At 39.0% G+C, this 20,201-nt stretch overlaps 3 protein-coding genes and 1 long non-coding RNA gene across 10 annotated transcripts; 2 read left to right on the forward strand and 2 right to left on the reverse strand.

The window, feature by feature from the left end:
• The first annotated feature begins 6,050 nt into the window (after nucleotides 1-6,050).
• On the forward strand, nucleotides 6,051-7,411 carry LOC111246482 (uncharacterized). Its single transcript, XM_022796152.2, has 2 exons — nucleotides 6,051-6,071; nucleotides 6,376-7,411. Exons 1-2 carry the CDS (start codon nucleotides 6,051-6,053, stop codon nucleotides 6,877-6,879), a joined length of 525 nt encoding a protein of 174 aa, XP_022651887.1. The 3' UTR covers nucleotides 6,880-7,411.
• Nucleotides 7,150-8,884, reverse strand: LOC147756682 (uncharacterized). Its single transcript, XR_015323193.1, has 2 exons — nucleotides 8,466-8,884; nucleotides 7,150-7,554 (listed from the first exon to the last, which is right to left on the reverse strand). It is a non-coding gene; the product is annotated as an uncharacterized LOC147756682 (long non-coding RNA).
• Nucleotides 8,885-9,318: 434 nt separating this feature from the next.
• Nucleotides 9,319-16,660, forward strand: LOC111246701 (RRP12-like protein). Its single transcript, XM_022796729.2, has 11 exons — nucleotides 9,319-9,568; nucleotides 10,728-10,939; nucleotides 11,101-11,343; nucleotides 11,715-11,912; nucleotides 12,133-13,803; nucleotides 14,125-14,312; nucleotides 14,632-14,917; nucleotides 15,060-15,431; nucleotides 15,595-15,811; nucleotides 15,944-16,217; nucleotides 16,407-16,660. Exons 1-11 carry the CDS (start codon nucleotides 9,430-9,432, stop codon nucleotides 16,516-16,518), a joined length of 3,912 nt encoding a protein of 1,303 aa, XP_022652464.1. The 5' UTR covers nucleotides 9,319-9,429; the 3' UTR covers nucleotides 16,519-16,660.
• On the reverse strand, nucleotides 16,584-20,068 carry THG (tRNA-histidine guanylyltransferase). Of its 7 annotated transcripts, none has more exons than XM_086983027.1 (5): nucleotides 19,712-20,068; nucleotides 19,116-19,361; nucleotides 18,334-18,608; nucleotides 17,948-18,150; nucleotides 16,584-17,088 (listed from the first exon to the last, which is right to left on the reverse strand). In XM_086983027.1, the coding sequence occupies exons 1-5, from the start codon at nucleotides 19,745-19,747 to the stop codon at nucleotides 17,069-17,071; spliced, it is 780 nt and encodes a 259-aa protein (XP_086839153.1). In that variant the 5' UTR covers nucleotides 19,748-20,068; the 3' UTR covers nucleotides 16,584-17,068. The 7 variants fall into 7 exon arrangements, with proteins under 7 accessions (XP_086839153.1, XP_022652474.1, XP_022652471.1 ...); XM_022796739.2 differs by having other exon boundaries at nucleotides 16,584-17,533; nucleotides 19,116-19,355; nucleotides 19,887-20,066; XM_022796736.2 differs by having other exon boundaries at nucleotides 16,584-17,533; nucleotides 19,887-20,066.
• Between the last annotated feature and the right edge of the window lie 133 nt (nucleotides 20,069-20,201).

Below are 20,201 nucleotides of genomic sequence, written 5' to 3' on the forward strand. Positions count from 1 at the left end.
AGCTTGTGTTATCGAACCGCACTACATTCCGGCCCATGTTTAACAGTGACAACGTAGATATTTCTCCACAAGTATTTGTTTACCCCAACCTCACATATGTTCCATTACTCTATCGTTGCTTTTGCCAAAACGAGTGTGACTCCGCTCGACCAGAACCCACTCTTGAATTACGAATAACTTTCTTTTCTATTACACGAGGTTGTGTCGTTGGCAGGTCTCCATGCAGCGTCTTGGAGTTTAATGGCGCTAATTTGTTATCCTATTGCAGTACTCTCCTTACCCTGTTGCAAATATCATTATCCTTCCACCGCAATTGTCCTATCGCAATTTTTCCATTACTGAACGAAACGGCCTACTTGTTTCTGCCTAATTGTATTTTGTTTGCGCCCGCGTCGCTTCGGTGTCAGTCCTTTTAAAAATAGCATTTACCCGGTCATAGAACACACATCTGTCTCACTGCCCCACAGGAGTCGCGCGTTTATCAATTATTCTATTCTTCTATCGAAGGTGATTTATCGCTGTTTAGTATAGACAAATTTTTCCTATAGACTTTTACGACAGGTTTCTGTACATTATAATTTTGATTCAAGTATTTACCAGAATAGCATTCGGCTATTTTCTGTGCAAAAATACTATTTATAAGTCCAATTTAGGCCAGTGTCATGGGCTCAATGAGACTCCGACGTAGCAAATTGGTTAGTCGTTATTAAAAAAGTGGGTCTCGGAATTCGCTAGTTTAACTTCATCAGCTACATAAACGCTTTAATTAACCTTCAAGAGTGAGGCAGTAAAAGGCAAAGTGCTTTGTGTCTTTTGGGAGCACGATTCCAGCAAAATCTTTCAAGAAAACATTCTGAAAGGTTTTTAAAAAATAGATGTACTTTTTGCTGTTCCTACTGGAAAATTATAAAATGGATTCGGTAAGTTGACAAACGAAGATAAACACCGTGATCTTTTACGATGAAACACTAGAGAAGTTTGATTTTTGTAGATATGACTATTTAGTCAAGCACCTGTTAAAATAAAAATTGCTATAATTTCTACCTGTAGGATTTTTGTGTTAAGTATATAGGAAGCATAGTACTATAAATTCAATTGTTAAGTTGAGGGGTGAATGGCTTCACAGACGAAAAATCGTCATGTAAGGTAAAAACAACGAGCAGACTAGGATGGTTCCCGTGTTTATTCCTGCTTATAGCAGAGGTAAAAAAGGCCGCGAGAGCATTTAGAGCAGAAATTTACCAAACGGCAAATAGATTTCCTTTTCACGATTTGAGCAGAACAATCATTTTTAGTGGGAGCGTCTTTATAAGTGTGAGTTGCTTTAAAATATCCGAACAGACGGATACATGGTTTGTTGAACTCCTGTACAGTGATCATTACGGAGCACAGACAGCAGGATGTATCTAAATGAATAGAAAATTTCGAATTTTCCGCACACATCTTATGTACGCATACCTATGCAATCCTTGTTGAATGGTTATGGAAACAATAAAGAGAAGTAAGCGATGAAATAGAGTACACGACAGATAATTCGTGTATCCTTCCGATAAGTTGCAGAAGTGCGTATTTAGTCCGCAGAGTGTTACTGTAGTTAGTTTAGTACATCGCATCCTGTTGCCTGCATTTATAATTTATATAGCCTATATCACTTTGTAATATGGGGATGCCTCAGTTCTTATCCTTTTACGATTAATATAATTTACAGAAAATTGTAAATCAAAGCACAACTTAGTTTAACTGCTTACTGAATTATAGTGTTTTTAAAGGTCTCTCAGGTATGTCAAAGGGTCTGAACTTTAACATGGATTTGTCATAGCTTTGAAGTGTTTAACATGTACAAAATTTTAAAGTGCACTAGGCAACAGAATACTGGGAGTGCCCAAAAAATGCTAGGGCAACCCTTATTGCCAACCTTCTTTGAAAGCCCATGCATATATTTACGTTATTTTGGAATATCTATCGGTAACTTAATTTTAGTAGGAATCATTGTAACTTCTTCAGTAGTCCTTTTGATCTTCGTAGCCAATCAAGTCACGAGCCAGTCACTGGAAGTGCTACAGAGATCATCATCAAAGTCGCCTGAGTATCAAGGAGATGTTGGAACGAGTAATGAATACAGTATTGTAAAATTAGGGCACTGCGTCATAACCATACTATTACGTGTTTCGTTAATCAGGTCACAGCAGTTGTCCCCAGAAAAGCTAAGGACAACTGATGACAATCTTATCTTTAAAGAGGAGCTTAATCAGTTACCTAATAGGCGGCTATCATTTCATTGAGTTTTATTATTTTCGTAATATCTAGTATAAATGTTATCACATTTATCAATCGATAAACAAAAGGTATTTGTTAATTATCAGAAGCTGTTCATAAAAAGGCGAAGCTTATATTTATTAGCAGTTTGCAGTAAATATACCAGAATAACATTTTCAATCAGCTCCAAGCGAGTTTCCTACAATGTAATAAAAAAACAACAACTAAACAAACGGCCCACTTCCATCACAAAAACGAGTTTGATTTTTTTCACAATGATGTAGTTCGCGTGATCTCGATAAGAAATCACTATTAGATCGAGCCTACTTAAGGACCATCTAAATGTACCTTAGTCCGGCAAGGTATGCTCTCTGGACCTGATGTAGAACCTCAAAGATTAGTCACTGAGTGGAATGGTCGCTGCCCTAAAAACTTAGCATATCTGTCTGGCCTTTGTAAAACTATCGAGAACGCCCTTCTCAAACTACACTTTTGACGGCGCTGAAGAGGTCGAGCATTACAACTTTCTTAAGTCTTTTTTCACGATGAATATTTATCCAATATCGATTGAATTTCCGCCAATTTTTCATTTGCCTAATTCTTGGGGAGTTCGTAGTCAGTTACCTAATTCAGTAACCACTGACTATAGTTAACGAAAGCTTTGTTCGTAAAATACAACTCTTCTTAGAGAAAAGTATCTCTGTTGTAAATTCAGTTATGTTTAGTTACGCACCACTTCTTTGTAGAACTTTTAGAATGAACTTTATTAATACAAGTGGACAACACTTCCTTAGCGAATGAAAAGTAAATTTAGCATAATCAGCAACGGATGTCGTAAATCAGTTCGTATAACGATCACTTGGATGCACCACCAGATAGTAAAATTGGAATCAAGATAATTGTATCGAACATCGAGCAGAACTATATAAAAGGCTTTGGGAATTTCGAACTCTGAAATTCAATTTTGATTGCTTATTCTCCTAATTGTTGTATGCTACTTTTACTGGACAGGAATACTTTCAGCCCGCCTGCTCGAATACGTGGACGGTTTGAACGTGTAGAGTTCCATAAACCGGGTTTACATAAAACGCTCCAACAATCGCAGTGAAGCTGCTCGTTAACATAACCAGAATAGAAAGGGATCATCAGCACCGAAGCATTTAGTTTTCAAAAATGGTTCATATAATTTATTTTGAGATACTGTTCTATTTATTGTGTATGCGCGATACGAACATGAAGCTACCATATTGGTGGTTCAGTCAAGTACCCGATCACTCTTGTCAAGGCAATGAACCAAATGCATATATCCGCTCGTGACATTTCGTTGTTCGATATACACTCCACCGCCTGGGGGCCTCACTTTCAAAAAAAGAAAATAATAGAAGGTATGCAAAAATGATGGCGCCGACACGGAAACACTAATCATGTAGGCTTCTATCGCCTCACTTCAGAATTGGCGATGTTTTGATCCAACGGCGCAAAGTTAACTTCACCGAAAAATACTTCAATCTCAGATCGAACCCAAGAAAGCATGCTTCATTATTCCTAAAGTCTCAGACTCAACTGCAACATTTGCGGGTGTAACACGCGTGTAGGTAGATTCGTGAGCGCGGTCTCCCCTCAAAACATGTTTTCTGACATGTAGGTAGAGATGATTATGCTTTCATTTCAATACTATAAACAGGTCCATTTATGGTTTATAGACCGTTATTTGTGTGAATAAAGCAAAATAGTGCAATTAAAATTAAATGCCATTAAGTAAGGATATGTTTATATGTTTTTCCCAGGCAAAATACACTTTCGTTCAAAGACCTGTACTGTTATATGCTTTATGTTATGTCTATGAAAAAAATGGCAGTGTTCAAGCAGCCACTAGAGCTAAGATTAAGTCCAATTTCAAAGCAAGTTGTTAACCATAATCAATATGGTGCTGTGGCACTACAACTGTGTTTACTTAACCACTGTCGAACCAATGTGGCGTCGGCTTATTCAGTATTGCTGTATGCTTGTTTGTCTTAAATTGCACTTTATACTTGTTTTCTTGCAACGAACAAGCCTCAAATTTGAAATGACCTGTAACAATAGACATTGAATATATTTAGCTGATGCCCTCCACATAATTTTACATTGTATGCTTGTCTTAGTCCGACTATAATGATATTGATACCCACACTATAATACGACTATAAATAAAGGTCGTATTATAGTGTGGCTCTCGTCTTGCCTCGTTTGCCAGTATCACATGCCGTAAAATCCGTCGAATTTTGGGTGTACGTATACGTCACATTGTCATACTGATTCAGAACAAACAAAAAATGGTTTAGTTAATGGGACACTTGCATTGATAAAGCTTTAATTTACACCCTTTAATGAGGATCACACACTATAAAGGATCGATTTTGAATGTAATAATGGCTAATACAAGGCAGAATACATAGTTTAGACAAAATCTGCGTATTCCATTACCGTCTGTGTTCTGAACACCTTATGTAGGTGGATTATGGTAAACGATCCTCTGTGTAGAATTCCTCTAGCGTTCCATTCTATCCATAGCGTTCCTTGGTAATTACCAACTATTTCGCTGCGTTAGTTCAAGCCGCAAGTGCCTAACATTGATTTATGTCGACGTATGTTTTGTCCACTCACCTATGTCGCAATTATGGGTAACATTTATGTGAGATCACAAACACGTTAGGTTCTCACTGATTTCTCGAATATATTAATGTAGACCCTTCTATCGGCTCTAAGTGATTTCATGACGATGCTGCACCAGAAGTTTTTTGTCTTGAATAAGGCCACCTCGCTTCAGGAATATGATTCTCTGTGTACAACTCGTGTCATACTATGCAGTAGTTGGCTTTAATGATCTACCAACGGTATACTGGACCCATTGTTCATCAACAGTACGACGCATTGCTGAAAATCTAAGTAACTAGTGTTTGAATATGGGAGGATGCAGTAAGTGTTAGGTTTTTAGAAAATATTTCGTACAAGCTGTCACCATTCGTTAAAAAATATGAAGACTTATGATTAACAATACGTAGATATATAAAAATAACTTGTTTATTGACACAGATTGTGTAATGCTTATGTATAATTGGCGGCACTCGAAACAACGACCTAAAATAGGCCGAAGGGAACCAGTTTACTTCAGACAGATGCGTGGTTGGCACGTCGAGCGATGTATGTCAAATAGGTTTACTATAATGGTACAAATATTCGGCTATAGCAGATTGTGCTTTATATAATACATTTGCGGTCCGATTCATTATTTACGCCTGAAATTTTTAGCACAACATCTCTATAGTTAAATGTTTGGAATATCTACCTCTGCATATAATATTGTCTATCTTGAGGGTCAGGCAGTCAATCTGATAAGAGATAGCTACGTGGCTGAATGCTCCGATATGATTACAACTAATACGAGTATAGCGGATAAATAGACGAATGCGGCGATGTGATATAGCTTAAAGTAGTAGAAACGTAGTTACCTGCCATAGATGCCAGTCTGTTGCTCTTCGTACCACTAGTGCCGTGGTTATGTTCTGTCCATGGCCGAATGTTACCATTCAGTCAGTTGCTCGACGAAGCTTTGCCTTCGCAGACTGGCTTGCTCCAGCAACTGAATTGCCAATCGCTAAGGTAAAAGCCAAATTATCCTGATAAGCTAAAACTATTGTTAACTAACGACGCTAGCTAATCAAAGTAACCCTCTCAACATCACTCAAAGGCCGCACATAAACGTAAGAATAATTTTTCAGGCGGTTTAACTCCCTCTGTCACGATCATGCAAAATGATGTACAGGGAGGAACTGGTAGGTCTAGCTCAAAAGTGTCATATAAATCCGAGCACGCGTGCGGCCAAAAAAGTACTTCAACCTCTTCAACAGACTTGGGCTAAAATTGTACACAGGCTAAGAAGCGACCAGAATGTAGACGTCTGCTATTATGATCTTAACCAGCCTCGCTGTGCTGGGAAATGCTGGACACGCTGACTATGGGGGTAATCTTGGCAGTGGCGAAGGTGGTCTGGGTGATTATGGAGGCGGCTACGCAGAACTTGGCGGAGACAAGATAGGACCTGGTCCAGGTGGTAACCTCGGTGGATATAAAAATTAGGAGCACTACGCCCCGAAGGTGAACTACGTGGTGAAAACTATTCGGAAACCCGTGCCAGTACCGCATCCAGTGCCGAAGCCATACGTGGTCCCAGTACACAAACCGCTGCCTTTATACAAACCTATCCCTGTACCTAAGCCATATCCGGTGCCACACGTTATCCCACAGACGTACCCTGTGCATAAGGAGGTCCCAGTCCCCAAAGAGGTACCTGTGGCGGTTCCATATGAAGTGAAGAAGCCGTACCCTGTGCCTCATGTAGTTAACGTACCCAAGCCGTACGTTGTACACGTACCTAAGCCATACGTTGTCGAGCAGCCGTATAAGGTGCCACTCCACGTTAAGATTCCCCAGCCATATGTTGTTCCTGTCCACAAACCCTACCAAGTACCAGTAACGAAACCTTATCCCGTTGAAGTGCCCGTAGTCAAAGAAATTCCTGTTGCTATTAAGAAACCTGTGCCTATACCCATTCACCGTCATCATGGACAGCACAAGGTTTAGGCGAGACTAAAAGCACCAACACGTTTAATGAAGATGGATCCGGGTATGCCTAACTTGTACATCCAACAATGTACATAAGCAATAAACATCTAGACTATGTCTAAAATGTATATTTTGTATTACTAATCAGGAACAACAAAAGTAGACAGTTGCTAATTCTTGACGCTATTGAAACTAACTAGCTAAATCAGTTAAGAATACCAGTAATTTTCTTTATATTGTAACCCAGCTTCCGCCCGATATTTAACTACTGAGAAAGAGATCATTACATAAGTCGTAAAGTCCAATGTTTTTATGCTTGCGTAGTATGCTCAGCAATTTTCTTGATATTGTAAGCGAGCTTTCGTCCAATATTTAACCACTGAGAAGGAGATCATTACATTAAGTCGTAAAATCCAATGTTTTTATACTTGCGTAGCATGCTCATCGTCTGTACATTAAGCTTCTTATGTAAATATGGACATTATAATACAATTGCCTCATAATAAGAGTAAACATCTCGCGACAGAGTTGTATTAAAACTTAAAATCCACCTTAAAGCTTATGTCTTAAAATAAAATAGCAACGACAAGAACACAGATCAGATATAACATCGTCAATATAGTTTTGTTTCTTAGCTGCTGTTGTTCCTTTGTTCTTGGGCTCGGTCCTTGGTGGAATCTCCGCTCGATTTTTCTGCAAATAGAACGAAAACACAAGTGATAAAAGACGTTTACTTCTGAACATGCCTTGGCTTCCAGTCACTCTGTATCTATGCTTTATAAGAACGCAGGTTAAAACATGACGTCGGTGGGGCTCTACGCTAAAGATAATGCTGAGGCTTGTATTATGATTGTTTACTATTGCTTCAGTTATAATAAATTCTTGCTGCCTCAGAGTACCTTTAGATTACATTATTTTCGAAATGCTACGGCTTTTTCTCTAGCTCACAAAGATTAGATGGATAACTGACCTAATCAGACTTAAGATATCTTCTATATATTATTCCTTAGGGACGTGTATAATTACCTATTTTGTGGGGCTAGACAAAAAGGGTATCATTATCAAACAAACCTGGGTCTCAAACATGTCTAACCGTTCTTGAGCGTTTAAATGTGCAGTGTAAGGAGCCACAGTAAAGTTTGGTGGTCAATGATTGGCATCATTAAACATTTTCTTTAATGAAAGGAATAATTATCTAGTAACGTCCAGAACAGCTTTCAACAACCGCTGCAAAACAATAATATACCAGTTCAATAAGACCTCGATACGACATAATGTATGAAGGTGCAATGCTATGCCAATTTGCGCGAGGGACTTCCTTAAACTTACGCTTCCTATACAGCCTCACACGTCAGTCTGCAAAGTGACGATAGCGCGTAAATACTACACCTAAATACTTTTCCAACTTTCTATATTTAGCTGTATTCCTACGCCAGTTATATATATATATATGTTAAGTTATAAGCAATTCTTAACAGAGGTGCCGTTATGCCATTGCGTCACGTTGATAAATATGGGTGACAATGATGAACCTGGAGTATAGGCCAGAAAAGTGCACAGATACATGCAACGTATAATTTTAAGGCTTTTAGTATCATTATTACCTTTAGATGTTTTTAAATTTGTTATAGGGCAGTTCGCCGTCAGGTCCAGGTTTCCTCCAAAGTTGAGTTTTTGGAGGTAAGGCTGAAGGAATTTCCATAAAATAAGAATCACCGGAATAAGTGGTGCTAGGATACACGGTATGCAAACCATTTTGACTGATAATTCACGACTCTCCTATCAGATTCTCTTGCGGTGCGATGATTCACCAAGCAAATTTCGTCAACCCTCGGAGTCACGCGACAAGCTATGGCACGCAAGTCTAAAAAAATAAAGTGCTGTTTAATTGTATAAAATACAGCACTGGCTTCTGGTAGTAGGCACTGATAAAAATGATCCTTGCTACCATTTTATAGTCGTTATAATCAGACACTGTTAAACGCAGACGCCTAGTTGATCCAACAATGAGCAGCAGATGGCCGTCCTGAAAGATGATAAGATGAGAGGGAGATGGTACTTTGCGCCACCCGGAAGTTTCAGGCGGGGCCGATTCTTGCGTAGATCGAATAAAAACAATAATGAAAATTAAAGAAACTACAAACGCTTTTTTTTTTTTATAGACAGGTACTTGCACGAACATGATATAGCCGTTGTACTTCTGCATTGCAAAAAGTAATCCGAACGTATAGTAGATTACTACAATTTGGCGTGCTTCCGAGTGTACCGAGGCTTCTAATATTGCCTTAATCACTTTATTTGTTCTCGTAATAATGCGGACTATATAGCCAATAGACAGAAATTTTGCAGATAATAACACAAAATAATACTTCCAATAGCAAAAATACCCTGGGTATTTAATAATGTTTAAATTTAATTAACACCCGCCACTCGACAGCGATGCTAGCGCCCTTCCAAAACACACGTTCTATTTACCTGGTCCTGCAGGCAGTCGAATAGCTTCACATGGTCAAAACTTTTATAAACTGGTAAAGTTATCCGGAGTGGCTTTTAGTGTGAAAAGGCATCATGAAGATTGCCCGTAGTGGGTCAACTAAGGCAAAGAAAGGTGCCACATGGAAAAAAGGACAAGCCTGTAGTTCTAATCCGACGCGAAGAAAATTCCGTGATGCGGTGCGGACCGGCACATTTAAGAATGTGATTAAAGGTTGAAACTTATGTAAACACATAAATTAGCATGCACTACTGTAGCCGACCCGTCATACTAATTATTGTTGTGCTCTGTTGGGTGCGTTTAGATCAATAAATAGATGTGTACAACTTCTGTTAAAATGTAACCTCTATGAGGTACGGCCTCAGTTAAGCCTGTAGCTAGTAGGGTAGTTCAGAAATATACAAAACAAAAGGATAAGCTCAATTATATATATAAGAAAAGTTTTGTATTATTCTATTATAATCTAGTACATGTACTCTGGTCATAAGAAGGATATCACATTTTGAATTGAATGAGTACGTGATTAAATTGATCGAAATTATTCCAAAATATTAAGTATACCGAGTGCTCTTTTTAATTAACCCAGATACGTAATGGATTGCTGCACGCAGGCCTGCTTTCCGTCAATGAATCTGAACACACGGGCCCTGCCTGACTGAAATTATAACTTCTCAGTCTTCTTAACATTAAAGCAATTTGTTTGAGCAGTATCTAACAATTTTTTTTTAAATAACAGCTAATACAAACATACGCTACTAGAATGTAAGCTCAATGTGATTAGAAAAAAAAACAAAAACAGGCGCAGTTCACGTTCTGTTGTAATAAGCAACCCCATTGTATATCTATTGTTGCATTTTTAAGGCGTCTGTTGGGGCATATCCGCGCTCAGCTTCTGATGTATGTGAACTTTCGTTTCCAATAGAATTATAATAATACTGACATAATGGCGCTTTTAATTGTAACAGAACATGCGTATTCTGGATTCGTTTCGTTCGTAGTTCCCTAGTAATTAGTTGTAATGCGCATTGAAAATCGCTATAACTAACAATATATTTCTCTTCCAAATTCATTTTGCATTTTTCAGCGAATGGTATAGTGGTACTTGTATTCTTCTGCTGACATTTTTTTCTGAAGCGTTTGAAAAGATGGAACCTTAGTACAAATGTGTAGTTCATAGTGTTTCGTCGTCTCATAAACGCGCCACACATCTACTGTAAATAACTCCTTTTTCAGTTTTTTACAAATTAACTAAACCAGTTCACAGTGAAATTATTTATTTTGAGTTTAATCCTCCCATTGGACCTATCATTTATAAAGAACGAACAATATTTGCAATAAATATATTTCTTTCTTGTCGTGCCGTTAATTTTAGAGAGCGGCCTAACGTCTGCAGCTCTTAGTCAACATGATAATAAATATGCCTCGTCGACTATGGACTCTCTTCTCCAAAGGACTATTGACCATCAAGACGCCACATTAGATCGGAGTGGATCGGGCAACGAGATGGAGGATGTCCGCTCCGTGGCGTCATCATGGGCAACTGATTTCTCTGCCTGCACAAATATGTCCTTCAATCGCCTCATGGTACGTTAACTATAAAGCTCGGTAAATAACACAACCTTTTGTCATCACCTCACAGGATTTACTTGTACCGACAACACCAGGAATGAAATAACCGGCACAAATACTATGCATTTAAAATGCTGTGTCTTTATTATCTGCCGACTTTTATTTATCTCATATAGACGAACTGGGATCCTTCGAGTGCACTTCACAAGGAAATGTTGGCTGTCTTAGCAGCAGTGACAGAAGTAATCAAGGAAAAAGGCGGTCAAGAAACAGAAACGGAGTATTTTGCGGCATTTCTCACATCGCTAACGACCCTTGAGTCCGACCTAAGTATCACAGCAGCGGTTGCACTCATCAACATGGTTATCAAACGAGTTCCACCATCTCTTCTCCGTCAAAGGTTCTCTGACATCTCACAGGTAAGTTTTCACACAGATCAAATAGTGTTGCCGTTTATATACATTCATACTACACGCTCTATGGATTTACTGAAGTTCGTTTTTTGCCTATAAAAAATTGTGGATTAAATGACTTGGCTCATAAAAATGTTAAATCAAGTTCTGTGAAGTTTGTTCCGTGGAGTTTATCGGCAATGATCTATTATAACGAAACGTATAATAGTCTTTTCGAACTTAGATATTCAATGGAGTTAACCTAAGTTTAGTGAACCTTTATGAATTATTTATTATTTTTTGTCAAGTTACCAGCAACACAACGTGCACGTGGTCAGTTACAGTGTCTTTATCAGAGTTTTATTCTACTCTATGCTTTTCTCGTTTGGTGATTCGAGGTGATATATTCGCTTTTAGCCCGTTTCGCGGAGTCTGACCACAACGCCGTTCTATGTAGTCTCCTGAATATAGCGTCGTTCGTCTGCAGACAACAGGATGCCTCTCGCTGGACGGTGGAGACAAGTTCTTTGAAAAAATCCGAAACCTGTCGACTCTTCAACGCCGTTCTGGCCTTTGTGACTCACGTGAAGCCGAAGGTGGATAAACAGCTTATTTCCGTCTCTGTCTTATAAAGGCTAAATTTAAAACTATTACCTGTACAGAACCTTCAAAATAATCTATAACAACAAAAGCATCTACTATCAGACACCATTTTTTAATTGTAGTTGTAAAAGTAGGAGACAAATCGACAACACCAATTGTACACTGAAAGCACCAGTAACAATAAGACCCGCCAAACTTGTGTGGTGATTTCAGGTGAGGCGAGCAGCGCAAAAGAACGTCTGTGGCTTGATGCGTTCATCACCAGAACATCCGTCAACGATACTGTGCGGAGCCTATGTGAACGACCGCATGGAAGAATTCCGTCAGAATGGCAACACCGTGTCTCTACTACACCTCCTTACCTTTCTCTCATATAGCCTTCCCTTGTTACCATCAAAAAACATCAAGATCATAGCAGAAAACATCCTCAGGACGATGAAGCTGAACGATCCTCTCGTTATCGTACAAGGCTTGACGACATTCTCAAATATGTTCATGTACGAGACGACTCAGCTACTGATTCGACCGGATACAAATGCCAGGCTCATAAATGCTTTGTATGAAATGCAACCCGGAATCAACGATCCTCAGCCATGTACTGCTTGGCTTATGGCAATGCGTAGTGCTCTTGTACATCTGCACAAGGGGGATGTATCGTTATTTTCTTTGAACGTCTGGAAGTTTATCCAGGTCGCCGTTAACGTGTTCTTGTGCGAAAACGAAACTGTTCATGCCGTCACGGAGAAAGTTATAATTGAGTTGCTGCAGTTATGCGGTCCAATTGGGGAGGAGATGAAGACACCTTTACCAGGTGGCATTCAAAGTACCTCCGCCGAAAAGATTCTGACCGCTCTTGAGAGAACGCTCACATACCAGTTCCACTTGGCATGGCCCAACGTATTCGCTGTGTGGGGTGCTACCTTTTCTGCGCTTGCTAAAGTTCTACCCGATAGGCTTACAGCTAGTGTCTCCGTTTTGGCGGATCTTCGTGAATCGAACAACTTTGAGTACAGTATGCAGCTTGATCATGCAGTTGGTGCGGCTGTTCGAGCCCTCGGACCTAAACGTGTACTGGAACAGGTACCATTAAGGATTACGGGCGTGGAGGACGATCCTAACTTTCCACGAAGTTGGCTTTTGCCCGTACTGCGTGACAATATAAAAGAAACTGAACTAAAGTTCTTCATTGACTACTTCTTCCCCTTGACTGGTAATCTAAGTCGAGCAGAAAGCGCGGCCCAACAGAATAAAAAGAAGCATATGGAGGTCGCGTATCGTGTTTTGGGTAACCAGGTGTGGTCTTTGCTGCCTGCATTTTGTGTGCGAACAACTGATGTGAGAGAAACTTATCCAAAGGTTGCACCAACTCTTGCTATACTGCTAACTGCCAGGCCTGACCGACGTCTTCCTATACTGTCGGCTTTACGGAAACTTATCACGACAAGCACGACGCCAAGCGTCATCGGCACTACTGCTGATAGGTTCCTTCCCACGCTGTGTTCTCTCTACATTAAGAAAGCGGAAAGCGAAAGACTTGCCCTGTATGAAACGATTCGAGCTTTTGTCACAGTATCCGAGCAAGAGCTTTGTTGTACAATGTTTAACACAGCGATGGAAAAAATAGGAACGGTGCAAGGTGAAGACGCTACATTTACCAATATGGCCTTTACGGACATAGCTCGGGCACTACTGCCTAAAGTTACAGAGGCTGAAGGACAAAAGTTGTACCAATATTGTGTCGCTAACTTGAAGAGCGGAGCCCGAACAGAACAGAAAAAAGCTTATCTGACCCTTGAAGACCTATTCCGCGCGGAATGCTGCCGCCGGATCGTTGAAGAAAACCTCAACGATATTCAAAAGCTACTCGTTACATCTGTTTCAAAGGTTAGCGACCAATTTGTTGCTGTTATTATAGCAGCCATGACATTTAGTATCACCATATGAGGAGAACAACTCTTAGTTTACATATAGTAAAAAGTAGTCGCAACCACGCTAGACGTCGTTCTAAATTGAAGAGATTGAAAAATCTAAGTAGTAGAACGAACTTAGATCGTAGTAGCAACAAAAGCACTTTTTATCTTTCTACTTTGGTGACTGCATCATTTTTTCCGGCAGAAGTAGAAGCAGAAAAAGAATTTAGGGACCTTAACAAATTTTGTAGTAAATTTGTTTTCTTTTTATCTATTATCTTCATAAATGTATTAGGTGTCGAATGCGTCAAAGGCCCCTCGCCTCCGCTGTTTAAGAAGCGTCTTGGCAAGTCTGTCGTCACCAAACCAACAATTGGTCGTAGCTGTTATCCCTGAAGCAGTATTGTGCTGCCGAGATTCTGCCGCAAAGGTTAAACAAGCTGCTCTGGAGGTTGTCGTGGAATGCGCTGATGCTCTACAAAGGTTAGATATTTCTATAGAAGTGGTAAAGAAAGTTGCTTGACAGCATTTTGAGACATCGTGGCTAAGTTGACCCGGCAAGTTTTGAAGTAACCACAGTCTTTAACAGCAGATACTGTAACTGAATTTTAAGATGATAAAAACTGTCAAAAGGCTCAGTAATAACGCACTTGCCTCGCTTTAAACTGCTAACTGTTGGAATCATATTGGAATAACCACAAATGTGTGGGTGACTATCTTCCATGGACTGGACGTGTTTATTTTTGTCGGGATAATTTTCAATACTTATTGGGTGTACGTGATTTATCTATAATATTCTCAGATGGAGCATCCCGAATGCGTTCAGCCAATACATATCTCTGTTAATGGGGGGCTTGGCTGGATCGTCGACGTTAGTCTCCGCTTCTATAATTGCGATTAGCCACTGCCTCCGGCATTTCCGTGAGCAGCTTCAGGAGAGCGAAGATCTTCTAAAACAACTCATTGAAGCCATTTGCACCCTTGTCGTGTCACCTTCTCGAGAAATCGTTAAAGCTGCTCTTGATTTCATTAAAGGGATTTTCAGCCTCATTGAGATGGACCAACTTAATAAATTTTCCAATCTTATCGTAAGTAGATAAGTCGAGCTTATTTACTAATTAACTGCACGCTAAGAATAAAACGGTCGTTGTTAAAAATACCGTTTGACACCCAGTTTACCCTAATTGTATTTGATTGCTTTTGTGAATATTTCATTTTTTCCCATTACAGATCTCACGTGTATGCGGTATGATAACGGATGACTGTGCTAGTCATTTCCGCTTAAAAATTAAGGGAATTCTGATTCGTTTTGTCCGCCGGTTGGGTTATGACATCGTGGCTTGTATGGTGCCCGAGTCCTATCAAAAGGTGCTCACGAACATTCGTAAATTGGAAAACCGCCGTCGAAAAATCAAGAGCATGACGAGTGGTTGCGGTGGAAGCGAGGAGAATGACGAAAATGCAGATGCGAAATCACAAAAAAGTCAACGCAGTCGAAAAGGAGATACTTTTGAACAGGTCCTTGGATCTGACAGTGATGCAAACGATGAGGACGATAATGACGATGGAGAAAAGCGAACAGAGCAAGAACGTGGAAAGAAGGTTTGTCATTTGATCACGTAAACGAACACTGACGAAGAAGTTCTACCCTAACCTGACTAAGCTTGTGTGTAGGCTTACCTGTTCTATATTATACTGCCTGCTGTCACGTTTTGGCACTGTTTATAACAAGTATTATGCATTTAATTCGCGTATGTTATTCCAGGACCGCAGCGCCTGGTTAAAGGAAGGCGATGAAGAGATTGTTGATCTAATGGACCCATCGGCAATGAGGCATATTTCAACGACCGATCCTGCAAAATACAAGCAGAAGCTGGCTAAAAAACTCACTCCTAGGCAAGAAGCCGAGAAAGCCGGATTTAAGGTTTCTGAGGACGGCAAATTGCTTATCACCAAGGAAATGCTTGAAGAAGATAATCCTCGTAAGTACAAGCGACTCATTTGCCTGAATATGTGTTAGTATTGCCTAAGTGAAGAGTTGAATTCTGCCAGTCAGTACGTTTTTATCACAAAATTTATTTTTTTGTTTCTATCTGTGCGTGTCTGTATGGTAGGTGGTAAAAAGCGAGGCCGCGAGGCTGCTGAAGAAGACTCGGACTTAGAAGATATTGATGACCTGCTGGGAGCTATAAGCGGTTACGCTAAATCTTCAAGACCGAAGAGCGTTAACAGTGGTGTGAGTCTTAAGTCGACAAAACCTACGGGGAGCACAAAGCCGATTGGTTCCGAATATCGCGCAAAAAGAGCAATGGGCGATGTAAAATTAAAGGCTCAGAAATACGACCCGTACGCCTACATACCCATGAATAGGATGGCCCTCAACAGAAGGTTGGTTAAATGCATTAACAACTATATAACTGTATTTGCTGTAGCTGAATGCATAAAAACCATATTGCAGAGTTTTCGAAAGCACTGTAATAAAGTCGAACTGATCTACTATGAGTAAATTAATTACACAGATAAGTAATCTTAACACAAATGAACACTTCCGTTTTCCCTTTTTTTGTTCTTTCATAGGAAACGTGCCAAAATGTCTGGTCAGTTTAGTAGCCTTGTCAAGGGTGCGGCAAAAGGAGCCCGAAAAGCGCGCAAACAACGGGCTAAGCAAGCGGTCTTTAAGAAGCGATAGACTACTCACCAAACATGTCTACCTATTATTAACTTCCATTTTCAGCAACAAACAAACCAGAGGAAAAATAGTGTTGTCGAAACAACTATTTTATTGTACATTAAATATACAATAAAATACATATGATGTTACTACCAACTGATTTAGTTGCTTCCCTGAAATTAGCTGCAACTTATAATTTGCTTCAATTAAATCATTATCTTTAATTGTTAATTTGGCAATAATTTTCTGATGGTTAGTGTGAAGCGCTTTCGTTGTAGGAACATTCCTAAATTGTCAAATTACCAAATTATGAACATTTATCTCAATATTTTTTTACAAACTAATTATGCTATATATAAATTGTCTACAATAAAATACAAATACATGTGAGATTAAGGACAGCTTACTTCAATATAAAACGCATTTAATGTAACGTTTCATTGCTTTTTTTTGTGTAAATCTCGTTCTAATTTGATACAGATTCAGTTGATTTGCAAAAACCTTTTGTTCCCTTATTTATCCTTCCTTACGCAAAGATCCTTGTCCATTATTCTCTTTCTGAATCCCACTATCTTTCTTGTACAAAACCTAAAACGACAAAAAACGACCACGAACTACCTCATTAAAAATGTTATCTTTAATTTAATTATACATCCATACCCTGTACACTGAAACACTCGACTTAGCTATCAGACTGCACCGTAATCATATACACCAATAATCTATTCAGATTGCAAGATAAATGGGTACATGTTCCAGAACTCTTTCTGGATCATGTCGCGGTGCATAGAGTGAAGATCATTACTGCTAGATTGTCGCATCATGTGACTGTTCATGCAAGGGACGTCACGATCCACACTTGAAACGGCAGATGTTATAGTATGTGTTGCAATTGTTGTATTTGTTGTTATTGCTGTCGTTGTTGTGCTTGATGCCGGCTCCGTGGCCTTTTTGCATGAAACTGGATCACCAGCATCGTTCCCTATAGTAGCCTTACGGTTGTAGTCTTTTGGCACTCGAACAATTGTTGTACCTAGCAAAACGGTTCATAGTCGAGTTATCGATAATTTAGATTTATCCGTTAATATCAAGAACAGGATTCGTAGACTACTGCAGTTTTTTACGTATAGCTTCATAGCGTAGGTTGACATCTTCCTGAAGGGGAAGATTAGGTGTGGTCATCGTATCTCTTAGACACTTTAAAATATAAACTATTCTTCAATAAATTGTCTATAGTCTAATGCAGTCCACAACGATCATATCGTTATGATTACTAACACTTAGTAAGACCAACAAATTACTACACGTTTTTAACACAACACACGTTCAAATATCCTTTTTTTCTATCCTATAAAACGTCAGGTTTTAGTGGAAGGCATTCGGAAATATTGGAGTATTTCGATAACCTACATTAACGGGTTATTAAAGAGATAAAACACCATTGTACCTTTCCGAAATTGGCTTGGTTCGTTATTGTAGTTGCAGTTAAACTCCTGAAAGAGGATCTCATTTTTATCAGCGCTAAGTGTCCCTCGCAATCGCTCTTCTGCTGCTGAAGTTGTTAGACCTCCTTTTTGGACCAGTGCCCAAAATGCGGTGTTATACAGGTTGTTGATATGGCAGTCTGCCTGTCGCCACGATAGGTAGTCCCTGCATGTATGTAGATAAAAGGTAGACGTCATCACCTACTCATAAAGAGATTTTATATTGAACTTGGAAGTCCTTAGACGCAGATCGATTGCCTTATATCTCAAATATAATAGTAACATCGCATGTAAAGATCAAATATTTGTGGTATAACAGTTCAAACAGTTGCAGTTGATCCTTGCCAACCTCAGATTTTGGTTTGTGGGGTAGAGTACCACTCTTGCATCAAAAGCTGGAGGACACAACAATGTTTTCTCGGGGAAGAATTCGGAGAAATAGAACACAAATGAAGAAGAGAACAGTGACGCAATGTTAGTCATTATTTTCGACGCACGCCGCTTGTAGATAGTGGCGTCTCGGCGGAATACAAATGAGTACTCGTCACTTTGACCGTATGCCATTGAGATCTCGTTGAATTCTTTCATTACTTCTTTGGCACATCGTGACATTAGATCCAGACCCTATAAACCAAATGAAATTAGCAAATATATATATACATATATGTCAAGCCACATTGCATCTCATTGAAAAACCGCATATGAACGGCGCTTAAACCAGCTTTCGCGTTAACGGTAGAAAGGTAATATATACATTTGTATTATTTCCAAGAAATATTAAAGAATATACAATACGCTACAATATTACTGACCATTGCCAAGCTTTGCGTTATCAGAAACACATGCCTAGTGCCAAGTGGAATAAATTATTTTCTACGAAATCAGTTACTAACAGTCTGATTCAGAATTGGTTTACAAATAATTTTGCACTACTGGTTAAGAATATTTTTATGTATTAAGATATACTTTTATATATTTCTTTAAACCAATTTTGGTTCAAATTGTTAGTACTTAAGACTATAAAAAATAACTATAATATTATATATATTATTAGAGCGTCTTAATAATTATAATACTCGATTGCTTTAACGTGCGCAATGACCTTCGTTTATTTTCGAAACTTTAATTTACCCGTTTATCATTAGGCTTTACGAAATCGTGGGCCTGAGTGAATTTATGGAAACCCTTTCCATCAAGCCGCACAACGATGTATGTGTTTGGAAGAACGTAATCGAGCTGCTCAAAATTACGAACATAATCGAATTTGCTTTTAGCCATTTTTGCGGATGTTAGTAGATGCTTCACTAGCCATAAATGGCCACTGATTCTCAATAACCCGAATGACTGCGAGGATTTCGGTCCGACTGTCACCTGAAACTGTTGATTTTTATTTTATAATATTCTAAATAATTTTTAGGGTTCCACCATACGATCATGATTGCCAAACAAATAACCAATAGAGTTCAAGTGGCTTTTGTTTTTATATAGTAAAGACTAAAAGTACCTTATATATATTTTTGGCAATGGCAAACAAAGAAGTCCCGAATATGATCTAAGAATTCACTGATTTTAAGCAAACGATGCTTATTCAATAGCATTAGGATTTTGTAAGAAAGTGCGCCCAAAAAGAGCACAAACGACATAAACTAATTATTTTTCGCAGGAGGTTGGTAGGATCATGCTAGCTATAACTTCAAATTCAAACAGAAATAGCCGTGGGTACCAACCATTGAATTAGCTCCTTCTCTCACCTGTGCTAACATTACGTTCCGACTTCGTAATTGACTTGGCACTGGCTTTGTATTTTGATTTTATATTATCGAACGGTACAGAGTCGTGACCACATATTTGTTCGCATAAATGGATAATTTATAGCTCTAGATAGCTAAAGATTTCACGTACAATATGTTAACGTGTTGCCGGTATCCTTAATGAAGTCGGATTAACATGGCGTTAGTTATTAAAATGCCACGGAAATTCTCAGCAGTTAAAACTTTATCGCACACCACCTTATGAATACTCATTTAACCCACAGTTTCGAATCTCTTCTTTTGCGCTCCAGAACTGACGCGAGAGCTGAAAAGACCCGATGAAAACAAAGATGAACGCATTACGTCCATTGGCTATAAGTATACGTATTTTCCATCAGCGCGATTTTCCTATTCCATTCAGTCGTTATAGTGCCTAGATCAGTTGAAATTTATTTACTAAATGAGA

Source organism: Varroa destructor, unplaced genomic scaffold (assembly GCF_002443255.2).
Source record: "Varroa destructor unplaced genomic scaffold, Vdes_3.0 BEIS01000003.1, whole genome shotgun sequence".
Taxonomy (NCBI): domain Eukaryota; kingdom Metazoa; phylum Arthropoda; class Arachnida; order Mesostigmata; family Varroidae; genus Varroa; species Varroa destructor.